Source organism: Suillus subaureus (genome assembly GCF_016647635.1).
Source record: "Suillus subaureus strain MN1 chromosome Unknown BJ212scaffold_77, whole genome shotgun sequence".
NCBI classification, from domain to species: domain Eukaryota; kingdom Fungi; phylum Basidiomycota; class Agaricomycetes; order Boletales; family Suillaceae; genus Suillus; species Suillus subaureus.
The window spans coordinates 43,404-61,720 of record NW_024538633.1 but is presented as its reverse complement, the minus strand read 5'-3'; the positions used below and the strand labels follow the sequence as shown (position 1 = coordinate 61,720).

The 18,317-nt window shown below is 49.2% G+C and overlaps 6 protein-coding genes across 6 annotated transcripts; 3 read left to right on the top strand and 3 right to left on the bottom strand.

The window, feature by feature from the left end:
• Positions 1–732: 732 nt before the first annotated feature.
• Positions 733–2,337, top strand: BJ212DRAFT_1487324 (uncharacterized protein; the record flags this gene model as incomplete). The annotated part of the gene is made up of 3 exons (XM_041341268.1): positions 733–1,062; positions 1,116–1,937; positions 1,996–2,337. 3 exons carry the CDS (start codon positions 733–735, stop codon positions 2,335–2,337), a joined length of 1,494 nt encoding a protein of 497 aa, XP_041186318.1.
• Positions 2,338–4,700: 2,363 nt separating this feature from the next.
• On the top strand, positions 4,701–6,707 carry BJ212DRAFT_1397581 (uncharacterized protein). The gene is given in 7 exon segments (XM_041337248.1): positions 4,701–5,365; positions 5,392–5,478; positions 5,499–5,760; positions 5,819–6,034; positions 6,054–6,124; positions 6,150–6,204; positions 6,271–6,707. The coding sequence occupies 7 exon segments, from the start codon at positions 5,037–5,039 to the stop codon at positions 6,406–6,408; spliced, it is 1,158 nt and encodes a 385-aa protein (XP_041186317.1). The 5' UTR covers positions 4,701–5,036; the 3' UTR covers positions 6,409–6,707.
• A 325-nt stretch (positions 6,708–7,032) lies between these two features.
• BJ212DRAFT_1591281 (uncharacterized protein) lies at positions 7,033–9,230 on the bottom strand. The gene is made up of 4 exons (XM_041342511.1): positions 9,087–9,230; positions 8,559–9,023; positions 8,116–8,497; positions 7,033–7,937 (listed from the first exon to the last, which is right to left on the bottom strand). The coding sequence occupies exons 2-4, from the start codon at positions 8,766–8,768 to the stop codon at positions 7,054–7,056; spliced, it is 1,476 nt and encodes a 491-aa protein (XP_041186316.1). The 5' UTR covers positions 8,769–9,023; positions 9,087–9,230; the 3' UTR covers positions 7,033–7,053.
• A 1,610-nt stretch (positions 9,231–10,840) lies between these two features.
• Positions 10,841–13,187, bottom strand: BJ212DRAFT_1304801 (uncharacterized protein; the record flags this gene model as incomplete). Its single annotated transcript, XM_041333677.1, has 5 exons — positions 10,841–11,269; positions 11,317–11,547; positions 11,604–12,312; positions 12,362–13,108; positions 13,153–13,187. 5 exons carry the CDS (start codon positions 13,185–13,187, stop codon positions 10,841–10,843), a joined length of 2,151 nt encoding a protein of 716 aa, XP_041186315.1.
• Positions 13,188–13,974: 787 nt separating this feature from the next.
• BJ212DRAFT_1397564 (kinase-like domain-containing protein) lies at positions 13,975–16,864 on the top strand. The gene is made up of 7 exons (XM_041337247.1): positions 13,975–14,137; positions 14,204–14,438; positions 14,508–14,896; positions 14,946–15,647; positions 15,736–15,854; positions 15,904–16,069; positions 16,123–16,864. Exons 2-7 carry the CDS (start codon positions 14,248–14,250, stop codon positions 16,578–16,580), a joined length of 2,025 nt encoding a protein of 674 aa, XP_041186314.1. The 5' UTR covers positions 13,975–14,137; positions 14,204–14,247; the 3' UTR covers positions 16,581–16,864.
• A 333-nt stretch (positions 16,865–17,197) lies between these two features.
• BJ212DRAFT_998613 (uncharacterized protein) lies at positions 17,198–17,928 on the bottom strand. The gene has a single exon (XM_041344549.1). The coding sequence runs from the start codon at positions 17,709–17,711 to the stop codon at positions 17,334–17,336; it is 378 nt and encodes a 125-aa protein (XP_041186313.1). The 5' UTR covers positions 17,712–17,928; the 3' UTR covers positions 17,198–17,333.
• Positions 17,929–18,317: the final 389 nt, after the last annotated feature.

Sequence of the window (18,317 nt, the reverse complement as noted above, 5' to 3'; positions counted from 1 at the left end):
GGCACTTATTTGCTTTTGTTCTGCATGCGCGCCAGCAGAATCTCTGGTATGCTTCAGAGCAATTACCGACTCTTTCACGAATTCCTGTGCGAGAAGAAGGTTCCCATTGTTCTTGTGATTACGAACTCGAGAGAGAGCAGAGGTTGGAGGACTGGTGGGATCGAGAACATGCCCACCTTAACAAACATCAGATCAATGTTAGCTGGTCACGTGTGCATCATGGCCGCCAACTATCTGGAAGGCAGACACAAATTCTTTATGAACAATCGCGCGTCACGATCCGCGAACTTGTCAAGACCTATATTGCCAACGGGCAGAGGCAAGCATGGATAGGAGGGGATAACTTGTTTGTCTCGTTCATGCGCAAGCTGAAGGAGCTACTTGGAGGGGGTTTGCATATTAGAAGCAAGGATCTTGTCCCTCATCTCACGAAGCGTTGTGGGATATCTAAAGAAGTCGCAAAACAGTTGGTTGATATGATCAAGCAAGATTCATTTTGATACCCTACACTCGGATTCGCTTGCTTAGTTTGTCCTTGTCGATACGTTACACATGACTATTGCACGCAGTTCACTTACTACGTGGTATGGTACACATTAATATTGATACGGAAGATAAAAAGTGTGTGCCTTTATTTGGTGTGCATCTGACGTGAAGCTATAAAGGAGCTTGCAATGATTAATTGATTCTCGTAACCTGCGGTTTGGATCGTGCATAAGGATGTCATCCTCAATGTCGACAGCTGCGTCTTCGTCGAAAGTGACTTCGTCGATGACGCTTCCAAATGAACTCTGGCTTCCAATTTTTGAATATCTGCCTCCACGGTCGCTTCGTAACGTTGTCTTGACGTCGAAGAAATTTCATGCAGTCGCCATCCGTCTTCTTTACAAGCATCTGATTCTGACGTCCCCGACATCGTTTGTAACGGCCCGCTCCGCTCTATCTTCCATCCAACCTTCACCACACGCTCTTCTGCTGAGTATTTCCCCGTTCGTACGCACCGTAGAGCAACTACAAGAAGCTGTCGCTGTTGTTTCCTTTGACGGGTTGAAGCCAATTACTGTCAACGCTAATAACAATCGCCAATCAACCAGGTCTCTTTTCTCTGAATCAAGGATGCCTACCAACCAAGCCTGGTTGCGGATACCGCCCTCTATAACACTCTCCTCTCACAAGTGACTTCATTTACATCTCTCAGACAGCTCGTCTTCCGCGGTATGATTCTCCCAGGCAATTTCCACTCTATCGTACACGACTTTCCACACTTGCATGATTTAGCGGTTGTGCACTGCACCGTTCCCTTCGTTCGTGCCCCTCCAGATATTGACCACACTTCCCTAAACATCGAAACTCTTACCCTCCTTGACATTCGCGCTACTTCTCGATCCGACGATGACGACATGAATCTTCCCCGTACCCATCTACGCTTGCTTGCAAAAGCCTCCACCCTCCGCACTCTCACATATGATCATACCGTCTGGGTACACCGCATTTTCACATCTTCTTCCCCATCTCCCCCGCTCACTGCCCTCGACGTCAAGTTCCCTGTCCAGAAAGACCGTCCCAGAGTTCCAATGGGCTTCATCCCGTTCCTCGAGACTCTTCCATCTCTCCAGACTCTCATCCTGCGAAACCACGTACCCGCACTCTCATTGTCATCAAGCGCTCTTCCGGCTCTCTGTGCCATTTCTGCCCCTTTCTCTGCCATCACTTCTCTCTGTTCCGGCCGTAGCATTGTCAAACTCGACATCCGAGATGAGGCTGTGCTTACGCCACTTTACAAGGCATTTGCAGAAGTGCACTCTGACTTGTCGACGGTGCAAGAGCTCTCCCTGTTCGTAGGGGACTGGGACGACGAGCTCATGCTGGCCATCGTCGTACATTTCCCCAATTTGACCAAGTTACAAATCAGGTATGCTAGGGGAGGGCCAAGTGAGGTGCGTTATATCTCCCTCGTTTTCTGTTTCCCTTGCCGACGCCGACCCTCATTTCCAGGACACCATCATCGGAATGGGTTCACGTACATTGTACGCTCTTCCACATCTTGTGTCTGTGCACATCTTCTGCATCCCTCTGCCCCCACTTCCTCAAAATTTCCTCGAGACGAACAACCTTGATGATGACACCGCATATGGCGCTCCTGGTATCGACGATACTTATTTCCAGAGCATGCATGACATCGATCTGGACACAGATACCAGCCTGGAGCAGGATAACAGCGACGATGATTATAGCATACCCTACCGGTGCCGCGCTCGCAACTCTCACAATACACTTCCTGCCATCTATCAAGACATAGACATGGACTTGGACGTGGGCATGGACATAGGCACTTGACACCGTGATCGTGCATTGCTGCCACGGGATTCCCGTCGGGTCGCTGTGCCGAGAGTGCACGGCTTGCCGAGCAACAGAAGCGTTTCGATCAATCTATTGATATTTGGACTATAATCACAACTTTGAGCCCAGGGTTCGAGGAGCCTCAAGTGTCGAAGACAGAGCCGTTTGACGATTACACTCGCGAACTTGTCGTACGTCTGCTATGTTGTATCCGGATCGTGTTTTGGATTTTCTGATCATGTCCATCTTTGCACGTAGATCGCTTGGAACCGTGCTTGTCCTGGACTTCGCGCTGTTCAGCTGCACCCGGGGTGGGTGTGGCGGCGTATGGATCCTACTGACTTCTGGGTTGCGAGGCCGTGCGAATCAGGCATTTTTGGTGATGTTTTCGAGTCGCCACCTTGTGACGCAAGGTCACTCGCAGATGTCAAAAAATGCTGAATCAAAAGCACCTGACACTGACTGGATATGATACCCCTGTCCCCAACGACAATTACGGAGACGTCACTAGGAGATTATTAGGCGGGGGCGGAACTGGCAATCGAGACGAAAAGGGTATGGGGAATGAATGAATGAAAATAGGGAAACAAGTCGAACTTGGCGTCTATTTCGGCGCTAACATGGCCATCCACCGTGACACGGCGTGTAACTCATCAGTTTGTGTCGTGAATATTGTAAATTATACATTTTCTATGTAGGTTCAATGTTATTGATATTTTGCGTATGATTCACTCATCTGTACATCTACGGTATTGGTTATTTCATTTTGCTTAATTCTAGCTCCTTACTACATGCCTTGCGTTGGAACTCGTGGTGTACTTATAAGCTTGGTCAAGGAAGTAGTTTGAGAGCAAAGTCCACACCATGTGGCCGCCAAGGGAGTGGACCGGATTCGTCATAGTTTTTGCGAGCCCTAGGACTGATCAATTCGATAAGCGATGGTATGTATCAATGAACGCCAATGCAGCCACGGAAGAGATTTCCCACCGGACTCACGCAGGCGCGGGACAAGATGACGAGATGATAATCTCAACATAGACACTAAAGCTGTCCTGGCCATTGGCATTCGTGCTCACCTAGTGCACAACCGCCCAGTCGAGCGTCAAATTGAGCGTCAAGTGACTAGTGACTAGTGAACTAGTGAAGCCTGAGAGATAGCCTGTTGCGCGTGGAAGTCAGGCGGAGCACAATTGACGCACCGTGACTAATACAACAACGCCTTCTCAGCTGGCTCCCTTACATAGTAACAATTCGGTGGTACATTTGTAATGGCTCGCTCTCCTGTTGTGAGTCAGCATATATATGCGTGATATAATGCCCACCAGCGCTACTGTCAAGATATAAATGAAAATGCATCAGAAGTCCTTACCACTACCGTGACAATACCTGAAGTATCCTTACATCCATCATACATGTCAGAAGCTACGTCCTTGATTCTTGCACTGATAGTAATGTTCAGTGACACTTTTGTACTCTCAGCCACACCGCTGGGCTAGGGAAAGTATGTCAAAAGGCTGTGCCAGGCGAACGGTCGGTCGCGTCTGATAGTCCAAACCGTCTCCTTTTCTCTGGAAGACTCGCCGGACAAGTCAAGCGACCCGAGATCACGAAGATTCCACGGACAGATGAGCAACAACGTTTGCACAGTGGGCCTTGCTAGAGAAAATCGTGACGGTGAGGCAAAGGTCTTGCAGACCATCCGCCTTGATACTAAGTGAAATGTGACCCTGCGCCTCCGTAGCAAGCTCAGGTCCAAGCCCCCACCATGAGCTGGATAGGATTGTGCTGTCACACCCCCTGGGCGGAACATAAATGAACGAAAGTATGAGGACGTTGTACACTTGGTGCGCTCTCGTGATAGAGACGACTCGTAACAAATCAAATTTGCAACAGGTAATATGTATTTGCTTGTATTTTGACCAGTAGTTTGCTTCAGCCTTTATCGTTTGACCATCTCTTGATAACCCTTAGGTATATATAAGTGCTGCCCGTCTCTAAAAGTCTCATCTATATACTCCGTCAAGACCTTCTTCTTGGATCTATTCAGATTGCCATCAAACTTGGATTTCACTCGTCAAACGCGCGTCTCGACTGTCTCGGCGCTAACAGTCTTCCAAATCCGAAACATTGGTCAATCACGTGATACGTAACAGAAGAACGGACCTTGTAACTTGCTAAATTCTTGAGATCGTGCATGAAGATTTTGCCTATAGGCTATAGCTGCATCTTCGTCAACGGTCATCTATTCAATGACGCTTCCAAATGAACTCTGGCTTTCAATTTTCGAGTATCTGCCTTCACAGTCGCTTCGTAACGTTGTCCTGACCTCGAAGAGCTTTCATGTAATCGCCATTCGTCTTCTCTACAAGCATCTAATCCTGACATCCCCGACATCGTTTGTAATGGCGCACTCAGCGTTGTCGTCTCTTCAGCCCTCACCTCGCGCTCTTCTTCTTGGTATATCCCCCCTCGTAGAACGCACCGTAGAGCAACTAAAAGAAGCTGTCGCTATCGTTTCCTTGGCGGAAGCTGACGACTGGACGCCTATTCCCCTCAACCGGCAAACAAACAGGTATCGCTTCTACCACATAAAGGATGCCTATCAACCACGCTTCCTTGCGGACGCTGCTGTCTATGATAATCTCCTCACTCAAGTCGCGTCCTTCACCTCTCTCAGACAGCTCGTCTTCCGCGGTATGCTTCTCCCGCGAGATTTACACTCCATTTTGCGTGACCTTCCGCACTTGCGTGATTTAGCAGTTGTGCACTGCACCGTTCACTTCGCTGGTGTCTATACAGATGTTGACCACACTTCTCTGAAACTTCAATCCCTCACCCTCCTTGATATTCGCGCTGTATTCCCCTCTAATGACGACGACACTAACCCTCGGAATCCCCGTACCCGTCTACGAATGCTTGCAAGAGTCCCCACCATCCGCACCCTCACATATGACCACACTGTCTGGTTACATCGCATTTTCACATCTTCCTTCCCACCTCCCCCGCTCACTGCTCTCGACGTCAAGTTCCCCATCATAAAGACCGTCCAAGAGCTCCGCCGGGCTTCATCTCGTTCCTCGAGACTCTTCCTTCTCTCCGCACTCTCATCTTGCGAAACCACATTCCCGCCTTTTCACTGTCACCAACTGCTCTTCCAGCCCTCTGTGCTTTTTCTGCCCCCTATCTGCCATCTCTTCTATTTGTTCCGGACGCAGAATCATCAAGCTCGATATTCGCGACGAGGTCGTGCTCGCACCACTCTACCAAGCATTTATAGAAGTGCACTCTCACTTGTCGAGGGTGCAAGAGCTCTCCCTGTTCGTGGGGGACTGGGACGACGAAGTTGTGCTGGCCATCGTCGCGCGCTTTCCCAATTTAACCAAATTACAAGTCAGGTATGCAAGAGGAGCGCCAAGCGAGGTGCGTTGCATTTCTCTCATTTCCTTTCTCCATCCCCGACACTTGCCCTCATTTTCAGGATACTATACTCGGTATGGGTTCGCGTACACTGTACGCTCTTCCACACCTCTTATCCGTACACATCTTCTGCATCCCTCTTCTCCCGTCCCCTCAAAGTGTCTCCGAGGCGAGGAAGCGTGATGACGACACCGTATATGGCGCCCCTGGCATCGGCGATACTTACTTCGAGAGCATGCATGACATCGATTCGGTCACCGGCACGCTGATGGATGTTGTTCGTAGCCTCCAGCAAGCTGCCTTTCTCTCAAGACGTCAGCGTAGACTTCATGGACGAACAAGGTAACTCCCCTAGATTACATTTCCAGTCTAAACACATGTCTAATCCTGAGTCCTGAAGAACCCCGAACGTCGGAGCCATTTGACGATTACACTCGCGAACTTATCGTACGTCTGCCGTGCTATAATTTGATCGTGGTTTTTATGGCGCTAATCATGTGCGTCTGCGCGTAGATCGCATGGAATCGTACTTGTCCAAGACTTCGCACTGTTCAGCTCCACCCGGGGTGGGTGTGGCGGCGCGCGGACTGTATTGACTACTGGGCTGCGAGGCCGTGTGAATCGGGCATCTGGGGCGATGTCTTTGGGTAGATCGTTGGTGCAGAGCGTCAAGGGGGCAGAATCGGTACCCGAGACGAAAAAAGAATGAAACAGATCGAGCGCGACACCACTGAGGGATTCTCGAACAGCTACATCATTTCGGAAGTGGTTTGTATTCATGGGTGCACAAAGTAGGTTGTATTTGTAAGTGTATACCCACGTATCAGATGTATTCTGCGGAGCTTGTACTGTACTATATTGTTTTCTATGCTGCGTTCGTTCTGGCCCTTTGCCCTTGCGTTCGTCTCAAATTTAATCGTTCGACGGATACTCCTCGAACTATAGGCTGGCTGAAACCCTGAACTCCTGATCGTGTATCACTGACTCACGGAGATTCACACTTCCCGTGCTTACGTATCACTATTCTGATGGCAGGGTCAGTTTTGACAGCAGGTGCGTCCGTACACGCCAAAGCCCCTGAGTATATATACCATGGCGTTCTATAGCCCTCAGTATAAGCCCGGTGAAACGATAGGACTTAATTCAAAGTAGTCATCAGACATATACACAGCAAACACAACATAATTTACATTTATTCACGTGTGCTACTTTCAGGCACACACCAATACTAGAAACATAAGCATACAGAGTATATAACATAACATGTAGAGCTTCCACCAGGTTACACTGAGATCCTCACAGAAATTCATCATTATCTTCCCCCTCCAATTCCTCATCCCCCGCTTGGTCCCCCCTTCCAACTAAGGCTGTGGCTGCAGTAGGGAGCTTTGCCAGGAGGTTGCCATTTCTGGGAACGTCTCCAGATAGATCGCCAGTTGTTCCCACTGCTTCTTTTAATTGGCGCCATGCAATACCATCGGCCAAACGATACGCCGTATAAGATCGAGAGAGATCAACTAGGTTTGGAAACACCACAGCTAGGAAGAGGTGAAATTGCGACGCTGGCGACACCTTCGAGCGTCCGACATGCAGCTCGCTGAGGGCTGTTTGCGTGGTCCAAAGTTCCCGATTCCCATCCTGCGCATGGGGAAGTATCGGAAAATATGTGGCATCGAACGTTAAGTGTAGGCAATGCAGCAACTTGCACTTTGACGCCAATGAAAGCATTGCGGTAAAGGTGACATCGCAATCGCTAACTTTCTCCGAGGCGAACTTCAGTACACGAAGATACGGCCAAGCAACTGCAGCATCCTCGATAAACGAGTCGTTAAGGCGGAATTTCCCAGTGTCAACAAACTCGACAGTCGATAGCCTTCGAAACTGGAGCAAAGGCCGGAAAATACGGGAATAGAGTTCGCTTTGAGATTCATGTTCCCACCACTGGCCGGGCGAATAGTCGACCACAGAGATCTTTTCCAGATATCCGAATGTTTGGCAAGACGTGGATAGGGATTCAATGAGCGCGGTGATTTCTTCTGGGGTAGCAGCTGTGCGGTGTGTGCCGATCTCGATGGTTGATAATTGTGGGGTGGCAATTTGAAGAAGGAAGGATGTGCAATTTTGCAAGCGAGGGCTACGGAGAAAGAGACGTTTGAGGGCACTTAATTCGAGTGGCATATCTGATGGTTTGTTTTCCATATCAGATAGTCCGTTCAAAGAAAGTGTCAGGCTTTGGAGACAGCGCGAATGCTGGATATTGGCAAGGTTCTGCCTCATCAGGCCCATGTCGATTCCGCGCATAGACAGTCGAATTAACTTCAAGTAACTTTGGCATTACAGAACGACAGGCCGAAAGACCCTGAGACGACATTATCGACAGTTGCCGCAGGCCGGACGCTTCCGCGGGAAGAGCACTGATCAATTGCTCTACCTCATACGTGGGGACTCTTGACGGTACGTTAAATGCCAGGGTTTCCAATCTGGGCAAGAAGAACTGGCGAAGTAGCAAGAAGTCTGAATGAATCTCCGGCAGGTGAGACACCGCATCGAAATGCATTGCACATAATTTGGGGAAGAGTATGGCAGGCGGAAACAGCGCGAATAGTTGCCGTAGGACCGGGGCACTTGGTCTCGGGGGAACGTAAACATGGTTGCGCCTCTCGGAAATAATCCTGCGTATCCTTGACGCATTGGTTCTGACACGCTCCCACTCCGTGAGTTGCGGCACGCGAGAAAGTTTCTACAAATTGGAGTACGGTGAGCATCATTTTATTAAGACTGAAATGGCAGACATCACCCACAATAGTGCGATTCTCCGTGACCTCCCAGGTGTCTTGCGGCAGACACATCACAAGGGGTCCTAAACTTGACTGTTCAAGCCATAGTATATTGAGGGCGGGATCTGATAACGTAGAGCAGGTCACTGCTACGTTTATCAGGTCTGTGCCGGAGGACTTGACATGTTGTAGTATGTTGTGAACGATATCGCCGACTGCAAGAGCGCGATGCATGATTCAGGGTCGTTGGTGATACTCAACAATTTTCACGATCCTTTTTATATAACTCATCGTACAAGAGTCCACAGACCCACAGGTCTTCTAGTGTTTTGTTTGTGTGGGCATCCACTTGTGGAGGCCATGGCGCTATTGATCGGCTGCTCTGTTGACTGACATAAGAAATAGTTCCACAGTAGCAGTGTGGCTATTGCCCACTACTGTACAATGGTATCTTTGGTTGAATGCAGGGCACTCACAGTACGGTGTGCGCTGCAGTATCGCCGAAATAAAGATAAGCACATAGCTGCCCACACAAAAATGTGAAAGCCTTACTGTCCATGAGGAATAATTTTAGGAGGAGATACTGAAGACTTGTTTCACTCAGCACTTTTGGCCGCCCCCGCAGCCAAAGAGTTCTATGCCAGCTACCAAGTGTCCGAGCATGGATTCAATGCAATGACAATCGACTGCACTGGTCAAAGCGTCGTGGGATAGCTGTTGAAGAGAACGTTGTTTGTATAAAACCGAGAAAACAATAGATGAACATGCACGATCATAGTAAGAAGAAACGATATCTTCATTCGTCCATAATCTGTTGAGGGGGGACTAGTGCACACGGTTCCAGGTTGCAAACGCGTTACCAGTGCAACGTTGAACTACAAAAACAGTCTTGCACGGACGCTCTCAACACTGTTCATGCACATATCGGACGCCGAGTAATAAGAATTGTATCTATGATGCCAATAGGTCTTTCACTGACTTCAGAACTTGCGGGTGGGGATCATGTAGGGTACTTTCTGTTCGTGAACTTGCTACAGAAAAATTCTGAAGCTGAACGAACCGCAGAAAAATTAGCGCCAAGGACAAACCCGCGTTTCACTGTTTCCGAGGCAAGTGGAGCCCAGAATCGACGTGGGACCCGCAGCAATTGCCAATACCTTCAGGAGTATCAGCAGATAGAATTATGAATTCCATATCTTGCTTCAGGAGTGAACCTTGGGCCATAATAAGATCCAGAAGGCATGGAACAAAAGAGAGAGAAAAACACTCATCAATCTCGATTCGCCCGCAGCTTATCCTGTGAGAATCCGGAGAGTATCCAGAGCTCGATTCCAGCACGATGACGCATCGCAATGGCTTCTGGAATAGGGGGTTCCTGCAATATGCTGTCCTTCATTGCTATAGCTCCTGAGCGCTATCGCATGCAACGGGCACCGTGACTCCGCAATTTCAATAGCGTTATTAAGAGTGACTCGAGCAGCCACTGCAAGAACCTATCCTCCTGGAGTAAAAGTAATTATTCTGTAAGCAACGCAGAGCGTACGCAAACCACCGTTATAAAAAACATTCCTTGCTTCTCGGGTGCAGGGTCCATACCCGCAGCCAGCTGCTCCTATATGATGAATCTCCAATAAGTTCACCCGCGGCATGGCCTATACCTGCAAGATCCCATTATCGACAGGTACAAGTTCTGGTGCGAATTCGGATGAATCTAAATCGAGTCTGAATGAGGGCTTTTCGCGAATGTCGAAGTTGTTCTGAACTGAGGGATGTGTACGTATTACTGTTGTTCTGTTTGGAATTGAATGGTTGACTCAGGTCAAACATTTACGGATCAGACAGAACAGTGTTCCGTAAATTAGGGTGAGTATAGCATCATGATTAGCACGCTGCAAGGGCCTTCGTGTGTTGGAAGAGTTCGAAATGAAAAGTCAGTGCCACCAAGTATGAAACGACGGCTTACTAATAAGACAACCAAAGTTTCGACTGCGGCATGTCTAAGCACTCTATTCCTCTCTATCTCGATCAGTCGTCTTCGTAGATCATCGATCAGTAGCACTGCTTGACATCGAAGGGTCTTGAAGCTTGATGTGAGTTACCGGCGAGTCATCAGCCAGAACCCCTATCATAATTTAATGGTAGTTACCGATGATCAAAGCTGTACGCAAGGACGACTGCATGCATCTAAAAGTCACCGGCTTGGAAAGAAAGACAAGTTTCATAACGTAACAGTAGTGTAAGGACAGTGCGCGAATGTGTTAAAATCAAAAATCTACAAATACAAAAAATAGCAGAATATTCATTGTTCACTCATCCTGGTCAGAGAAAAGTGATATCGGTCTCTGCAGAGGTGCCGGCGAGCTCGATTCAGACTCAGATTCTTGCGGGAGACGATCTCCATGAGACGACGGAGCACGCAGCGGCGATTCAGGGTATGTGATACCCTCAGGAATAGGCGACATCTGGTAATGTTCATCAGATCCTCGACTTCTTGAGCGAGGATATTGAGAGGCTGGTTCGGGTGGTGCCCCTGAAACGGGCACGAACCCTGCTGGCCATGAAGGCTGCGTGGGTGCAGCCGAGTGGTAGGCGCCGTGGGAGTCTTGTGAGTGTCTTTCGGATGTCCGGGAGCGTTCTTCGTGGGACGGGGGAAGGGGCCGAAGTGCGGTGTCTGGACTTAGAAGTTCGAGGTGTGAATGATGGGTATGCTCGGATGGAGTCGAAGCCTCATCAGACTGTAGAACATGTAAACAGAATATGCATTTCATATCGGAACACATACCGGGGGTTCAACAGTTATATTTGGAACGCTGGCGGCCGATTGTGTTCGCTGGTGGAAACGTTGTCTGATGTTGAAGTAGTCGAGTGGATTTCTTGATCGTGGTGGACTCCGTTTCTGGGAAGGGCCTTGCGATGGTTGTGACTCTACTCGACTCGAAGGACGTGAATCAGTATATGGGGCGGGTATGTTTGACTCCCTGGGACGATGATGTCCAGTAGGTGGCATGGGCTGCTAAACGAGGATAAAATTAGTGCTCTGACATTTCAATATTGGTTAAGAAATCGCACAAAATCTCTTATGGCCGTTCCAGGAGTTGCTGTAGCAACAACTTCTGGGTCTGCACGCCATTGTTCTATCAAATCCTCCTTCCGACTTTTGTCGGGGTGATATCCACCGCGCGACGACGTATGTCGTTCAGTACGGCTTTCACTCCTTGTGTGCGCAGGAGATACATCGTGACGAAGTGAGGTTCCATGTCGTTCGACAGGGGCGCTCACAAGCTCGTATTGAGACATATGCGTCGACGTTGACCGTGACATGAGAGATGGAGTATGTAAACTTGGGACCGGAATTGGGGCAGGTTGCGCATATGCAAAATCGCGAGTTCTCACAAGAGCGTAGTTTGAGTCCCCGGCATCATACGAAGGACCGTAACGTGAGTGGTTGTCTAAGTCGTGCGAGTGTGTGCTGGAGCTTCGGGGCACGGGCTGAGAAAGTCCGTATGGTGGTGGGACTGGGATGTAAGATGTCTGTGGGTCCGCTCGTGGTATCCAACCATCTCGAGGAACATCGGTTAAGTGGCTAGATGCTGTGCGTATTTGCGTGGGGTGAACGTTCTCCGTTGGAGGACTTGTTGGCGGCGAGGGCGTCGTGATTCTTCCTGGAGGAGAATGTGACCGGACTGGGGTTACTTGCGGTGGTGGAACCGGTATAACAGCAACTGCATGTGGCGCTGTACCATACTGCCCAACAGGTGGGGGAGACTCCGGGCGTACGCTGTCAATAGAAAATGAGCACAATTGCACATGTGTATATTGTTACGTACTGTCTTGAGGACTGCGGGTGTGCCCGTGGTTGTGAGCGTGCATGATTGCGTTCGGAGTGCACTGATTCTTCTTCCTCTTCTTGGTCTCTTTCATCTGGTTGGACGGCAGGCCGATGCACTCGTCGGGCCGGTTCATCATCATATCTTATCGTGGTTCCTTCGTCGAAGCCGAGCCGACGTCCGATTGTCAGGCCCTCCTTGTAACCACGCCGCCTGCCATCCTCGTGGGCAATCATCATCATCTTCTCTTCCTGCAGCTTCCTTGCCTTGGTTCTGGCTCTCGCAGCATCCGCCTCAGCTTCACACTTCTGAGCAGAAACCTGATTAATGATATCCTGTGCCCGAAAAATCTCCTTTTGTGCATTTTCGAGCTGGAGCTTGTACAGCTTCAACTCCTCGCGAAGACGAGCCAAATCTTGTTCAGCGCGCTCACGATTTTCGGTTGCCTGACGCAATCGGTTGAAGTATTCGAGCGCACGGCGCTCTGAGCTGTTGGCCCGGTTAGACTCGGTCTCGAGACGTTCTGAAGTGACGACGAGGAGGGCATTGATTTCGCGGACCTCATCGTCGCGAGCGATGAGACGGGCGAGGAGGTGGCTGCTTGAGCCTCCGTCTGTGGTGGTATGCTGTGACCGATGGCGGGAATTTGATTTACTCTGACGACGAGGACGAAGGTAGCTGGGTGGCGAGGACGGAGAGGATGGCCCAGACTCGAGATCGTTGGGGTGTTCATTAGCGATGCTGATCCTACGAGAGATGAGAGGGACATATGATATCTGGTTGTAACATACCTTTGTTCATCATCAAGGTCGTCGAAAGGACTCATGGACAGTGATGATAGTATAGGTACGATCGAGCACCTGAAAGGATGCTGATAAGCTGTGGAGTGAAAACGTAGGATCAGCGAAGTTAAAGGATAAATAGCACAGGTTGGAAGGCGCTGCCTCGTGTAATCCGAACCGGATGAAGGAGGGCGTAAGCATCAATTAATGGATGAAGATTATGAAAGCTGGGGTATGTGACCTAGAAGTGGCAGGGACCGACAGGAAAAGTCATGACTTGTACACGTGTTTAAGGCATGCAATGCTATTCATGGAAGTCCTGAAGAGGTAACAGAAGGCCGAGACATACCAAGATGGTTAATCTGGTTTCGAGAACACGATCTCGTGGGCTACACGAAACGTGTTTTGACGGCAGAGGTCATTGATACAACGTTGGTGCCCATTGTGATTACATGAGGCAGATGAATGCCTGTAGTAATTATGACGTGTAACCTATGGATGCGTGCGGGGGAAACGTATTAGTTTACTCCTTCAAGCAGGTCATTGGAGAAAAGGCGGAGATTTGGACTACCTGCCTCTGTCTGCACAACCCATTTACTGAAAGAGCCGACCTAGCGTATGGTTGCATGGTGCTGGTTGTTTGGCAAGAACGTCTGGGTCCGTGATGTCAATTATAGCCTCAATGCATCTCCTGACCGGATACCAAAGTTTTCGTAGCTATTGAGCATTTTCGGTTAGGCTGTAACCAGTCACGAGTAAGTGTATTAGTCAGCCAGGGTAGCCAATCACATGTCTTTTTGTTCAACGTGTACCTGATATAGATTCTTGTATGTGATTGGCAAAGCGAATTTGCTGGTCGATCTCTATTCCAGCTCTCAGACTTACAGTCATCGCCATCGTTGTCGTTGTCGTCGTCGTCGTAGTCGTTGTCATCGTCAAATTTTTCTTGTTGTTACTGATCATAGCGAAAGGTATACCCAAATAGGCGCTCCAGGTGTGCTTATCTCCCGTTGCTATCAAACATAGTCTTATCATCGCCTACTATGTATTCTTTTGACAGAACTTGCCTTATCGTTTTCGTTTACAGCATACCCGAATTTCACCATGTCTCACGCGTCCTATTCTTCTCACTCCCAATCCATCATGACCGAAGACGAAGAAGATTGGGAGGACTACGTCAAGGGAGGCTACCATCCTGTTCACATCGGTGACTCTTTTTCAGACGGCAGGTATATTGTGGTCAGGAAACTCGGTTGGGGCCATTTCTCAACAGTATGGCTCGCCAAAGACACAAAGTGAGCAGGCACCACTTGTGTCCCCACGCGCAGTCCATTTGTCTGACCTTCCGTTTCTTAACCGATCAGAATGAATCGACATGTCGCACTCAAAATTGTAAAGTCCGCGCCGAGGTACACTGAGACCGCTCTCGATGAGATCAAACTACTTCAACGTTTGATCACATCTAACTCTCCTCCTGTTGCCCCATCCCCTGATAATCCCAATCCTCCCTCATCCCATGCCCACACACATCCCGGTCGATCGCATGTTATGTCATTCTTGGATCACTTCCGACATAAAGGTCCCAACGGCACTCACGTGTGCATGGTTTCTGAAGTCCTGGGTGAAAATCTCCTCGGCCTCATCAAACGACATCAAAACAAGGGCGTGCCCATGCACCTTGTCAAGCAGATTGCGAAACAGGTCCTCCTAGGTTTGGATTACATGCACCGTTGCTGTGGCATAATTCACACCGGTCCGTTATTTTTCCCTGTCCCTTGGGCCCCATGATCATGTTCCGACAGACCTGAAGCCTGAAAATGTTCTTATAAGTATCGATGACGTCGAATCTATCATCCAGAATGAGGTTGCCGCGTCAGCAAATGCCACATCACCACCCACCCGACTCGTTGGCGTACCGCCTTCCAAAGGTCGTGGGGGCAACCAGACACCTCGCTCCGAATCCGTTTTCATCACCGGATCTCAGCCCCTACCGTCCCCATCCTCGTCGTTCGGCAGTAGCCCTATGTTCGACAAGCTTGCATTCGGTATGAGCAAAATCGATGGCGAGGCCACCTCCAAGCCCGGATCTTACGGATCTAGTTCGGTGGCAAAGGACGGATCTGCTGGATCTGCTGCAGCAACAGGGTTGGGCCTCATGGACGTATCTTCCAAGCGCGCAGACTCAACAGAGGTGACTGCAGAGCGTATCTCAAATGTCTCACTTCATCCATCCGGGTTCAACAAGACAACAACACCTCACCCTGCCCATCCTCCAGGGCCTTCGCTACTGACACAAATGGCCCCCTCCCATCCCCCAGTCACAACATCTTCTCAGCCACACGCTGTTTCGAGTTCCAAAGCATCCGTGGAACCTAATGCTGTCGATCCAAAGCTTTCCAGTTCTGTCATGTCTATGGATTCGGTACTGGCAGAGACATCTACAACGTCTAGCTTGCTCGAGAGTACCGCGAAGATCACAGTTAAAATTGCGGACCTTGGGAACGGTTGGTACCTTTCTTTTTATATTATTGTCATTGTGTTTTTATGGCTGCTCATTGACATTCGCTTCGGCGGTGCTCTCTATCTTCGTAGCTACCTGGGTCGAGCACCACTTTACAGATGATATTCAGACGCGGCAATACCGTTGCCCGGAGGTCATCCTTGGCGCTAAGTGGGGGACTAGTGCGGATGTGTGGAGTATTGCGTGTTTGGTATGTGCAACAATCATCGTTCAGAGCATGCTGCTCATACACGCCTTAGGTATTCGAACTTATTACCGGGGGAGACTATCTCTTTGATCCCGCACCAGGCCCACGGTACAGCAAAGATGATGACCACATCGCTCAGATCATAGAGCTGCTGAGAGAAATCCCGAGATCAGTCGCGTTTTCAGGAAAGTATAGTTCGGAGTTCTTCAATCGGAAAGGCAAGTTTCCCCAAAATACCCTTCGATACGCTCTTACCGTATCATACTTCTAGGTGAACTTCGACATATCAACAAGCTCCGGTTTTGGCCTCTTGAAGCGGTACTGCACGACAAATACCTCTTCCCTAAGGACGAAGCTGATGCTATTTCTGCATTCCTCACCCCGATGCTCCAATTGCAACCCGAGCGCCGTGCAAAAGCCTTTGAGCTTGTACATCACACATGGCTCGACGGTATAACGGTGCAGGGCGAGATCGATGTCATCCGACGGGCCGAAGAAGAAGAGGCTGCAAAACGCAAGTCTTCACAGCAAATTGTACTTGATGCCGATGAGGTAGATGCCATGAAGCCGGTCGGGGAGGCGGGTAACGGAAGCGATGATGGCACAGTGCAGCGGCAATCGGCACCACCGCATCAAGCGCCCATACTATCTCCACCTCCCGTCCCGTCATCCTCCACCGCCAAGGAGAATGCGAATGCCCCCTCGACAAAGCCAACACATAATCGGTAACCATTTCCTGTTTTGTCCTGCACATAAACACGTGCACCACTATACCGTAGCACTTTTTTTCCCCATCTCTTAACATCATATTGTGTTGCTATCTCAGTCTCCTGTCTGTACCCATAGACCGCGACGCGTTGAACATTAGTACTTAGCTACCCTGCTGTTTGGGTGTCCTTGTTTGCGTAGAGTTTCTATACCAAGAAATGTAGTAAGTAGAGTATGCAGCCGCAGTTCACAGAGTAGATGAAGGTTGACCTGTATGGCTAATGAAGTAGTTTGATTGCTTTTGACGATTTGTGGACTGTATCGTGCTACATTGTGGCAGTGTTTGTGAATTCACGACGTACGTGATCGTAGTCAGATCTGCAAAGCATTGCTGGGTGGCAACGAGCTTTATCGCACATGCATTACTCCGGATCCAGGATCAACTTGGTATTGTAAAGTTTTCAAACGTGTCTAAACAAGACCCTATCTTCATAACAAGTTAATATACCGCTCTAAACATCAATGACTTCGAGTATTTGAAAAGCGATTCGAACTTTAGGAGGAGCAAATAGATTCTATCCTGGTCAATCCATATGTCTCCCAACTCGCCAATTTTGAACTCCCTGTCCCATACTACCTCGACGTAAGGCAGGGAAGTTATCAAGCTGTCCTGAGAACCGTCGAAGGTGAAGTCACTGATGTCTATCGTAGATGGCTCTTTCACCACTCGTCCTAGACCTCGCCTGTTCGTCACGGCTAGCGGGCTGAAGTCCATCATATGTAATATATAGTGTGTTGGACCGATATGCGGCGTGCCGTCACAGAATGCCTGCAGAACTCGATTCCCACTAAGGTGAACTTTCCACTTGCTATTGTGCCTGAAAAACGAGTATGTGAAGGGTCCCAGCGATTCCACGATATTGGCGTTGCTACTGCCAATCCCTCCAGATCGAAGAAAATCCTTGTGGAGATAATGTAGACGAGATATTCACAAGTTTCATCCAGAAGCGTGGACATGCATAGTAGCTGGTGTTCGGAGTTTGAGGTGTACGTTTGTTGGGCTTGCGTCTGCGATTCCGTCTGAAGGAACCATGTGGGCCGTAACGGGGCACGTGTCAGAAAACACGCCAGCAATTGTGGCATCTGGGACATATCCTCGATTGAATAGAGCTTCAAAACATCGTTGACAACAAGCAACCTATTGTTTCCGAGGAAACAAAGATCGATTTTGCCTCGCTTACAACTGAGGAAGCACTGAAATTAAATCGAGAATCAAATGTCGAGTCTCCCAAATATTTCTAACCGTGGCTCACATTGGATGTCGTTGAATGTTGCCAGTCCCAAATCTGCCACATTTAAACCCACACGTCGACAAATGGGACGTCCGCCACAAAGCGATATGCCTTCCAAAACCCTTGAGTTTTGCATAATTCGTGTCAAAGCGGTGTTCCTCGTATCCCTGCAGCATCGACAATCTTGATCCAGCAGCTTGCGGGTGAATACCATCACCATCCAGGGCTCTAAGGTCAATGTAGAAGGTATTGTTAACAACATACACAACGACAATTAGGTTTTGTGCTGGGTCCATGAACACATCGAGCTTGTTTGAGTGGGGAACCGAAATCACTGAACTCAACGTCCTTTGCCACCGCTCGACTGTTTGCTGTGGGGACTTTGGTAGTATCGGAATGATCGCGGCCAAGCCTTGCTCCCACAAGCAGAGATGCCCACTGGTGACTATCGCGTCCAAGAAACTCC

What these genes read in the sequence shown, in the direction of transcription:
- BJ212DRAFT_1397581 (XM_041337248.1), top strand. Translation starts at nt 5,037, where the DNA reads ATGCTTCTCCCGCGAGATTTACACTCCATTTTGCGTGACCTTCCGCAC. An exon ending in TCCCCTAGATTACATTTCCA is followed by an intron (nt 6,125 to 6,149) that starts GTCTAAACACAT and finishes TCTAATCCTGAG; the next exon opens with TCCTGAAGAACCCCGAACGT. An exon ending in ATTACACTCGCGAACTTATC is followed by an intron (nt 6,205 to 6,270) that starts GTACGTCTGCCG and finishes GTCTGCGCGTAG; the next exon opens with ATCGCATGGAATCGTACTTG.
- BJ212DRAFT_1591281 (XM_041342511.1), bottom strand. Translation starts at nt 8,768, where the DNA reads ATGCATCGCGCTCTTGCAGTCGGCGATATCGTTCACAACATACTACAA. An exon ending in TCACGGAGAATCGCACTATT is followed by an intron (nt 8,498 to 8,558) that starts GTGGGTGATGTC and finishes TCCAATTTGTAG; the next exon opens with AAACTTTCTCGCGTGCCGCA. An exon ending in GTCGATAATGTCGTCTCAGG is followed by an intron (nt 7,938 to 8,115) that starts GTCTTTCGGCCT and finishes ACAAACCATCAG; the next exon opens with ATATGCCACTCGAATTAAGT.
- BJ212DRAFT_1397564 (XM_041337247.1), top strand. Translation starts at nt 14,248, where the DNA reads ATGTCTCACGCGTCCTATTCTTCTCACTCCCAATCCATCATGACCGAA. An exon ending in TGTGGAGTATTGCGTGTTTG is followed by an intron (nt 15,855 to 15,903) that starts GTATGTGCAACA and finishes TACACGCCTTAG; the next exon opens with GTATTCGAACTTATTACCGG. An exon ending in GGAGTTCTTCAATCGGAAAG is followed by an intron (nt 16,070 to 16,122) that starts GCAAGTTTCCCC and finishes TCATACTTCTAG; the next exon opens with GTGAACTTCGACATATCAAC.
- BJ212DRAFT_998613 (XM_041344549.1), bottom strand. Translation starts at nt 17,711, where the DNA reads ATGTCCCAGATGCCACAATTGCTGGCGTGTTTTCTGACACGTGCCCCG.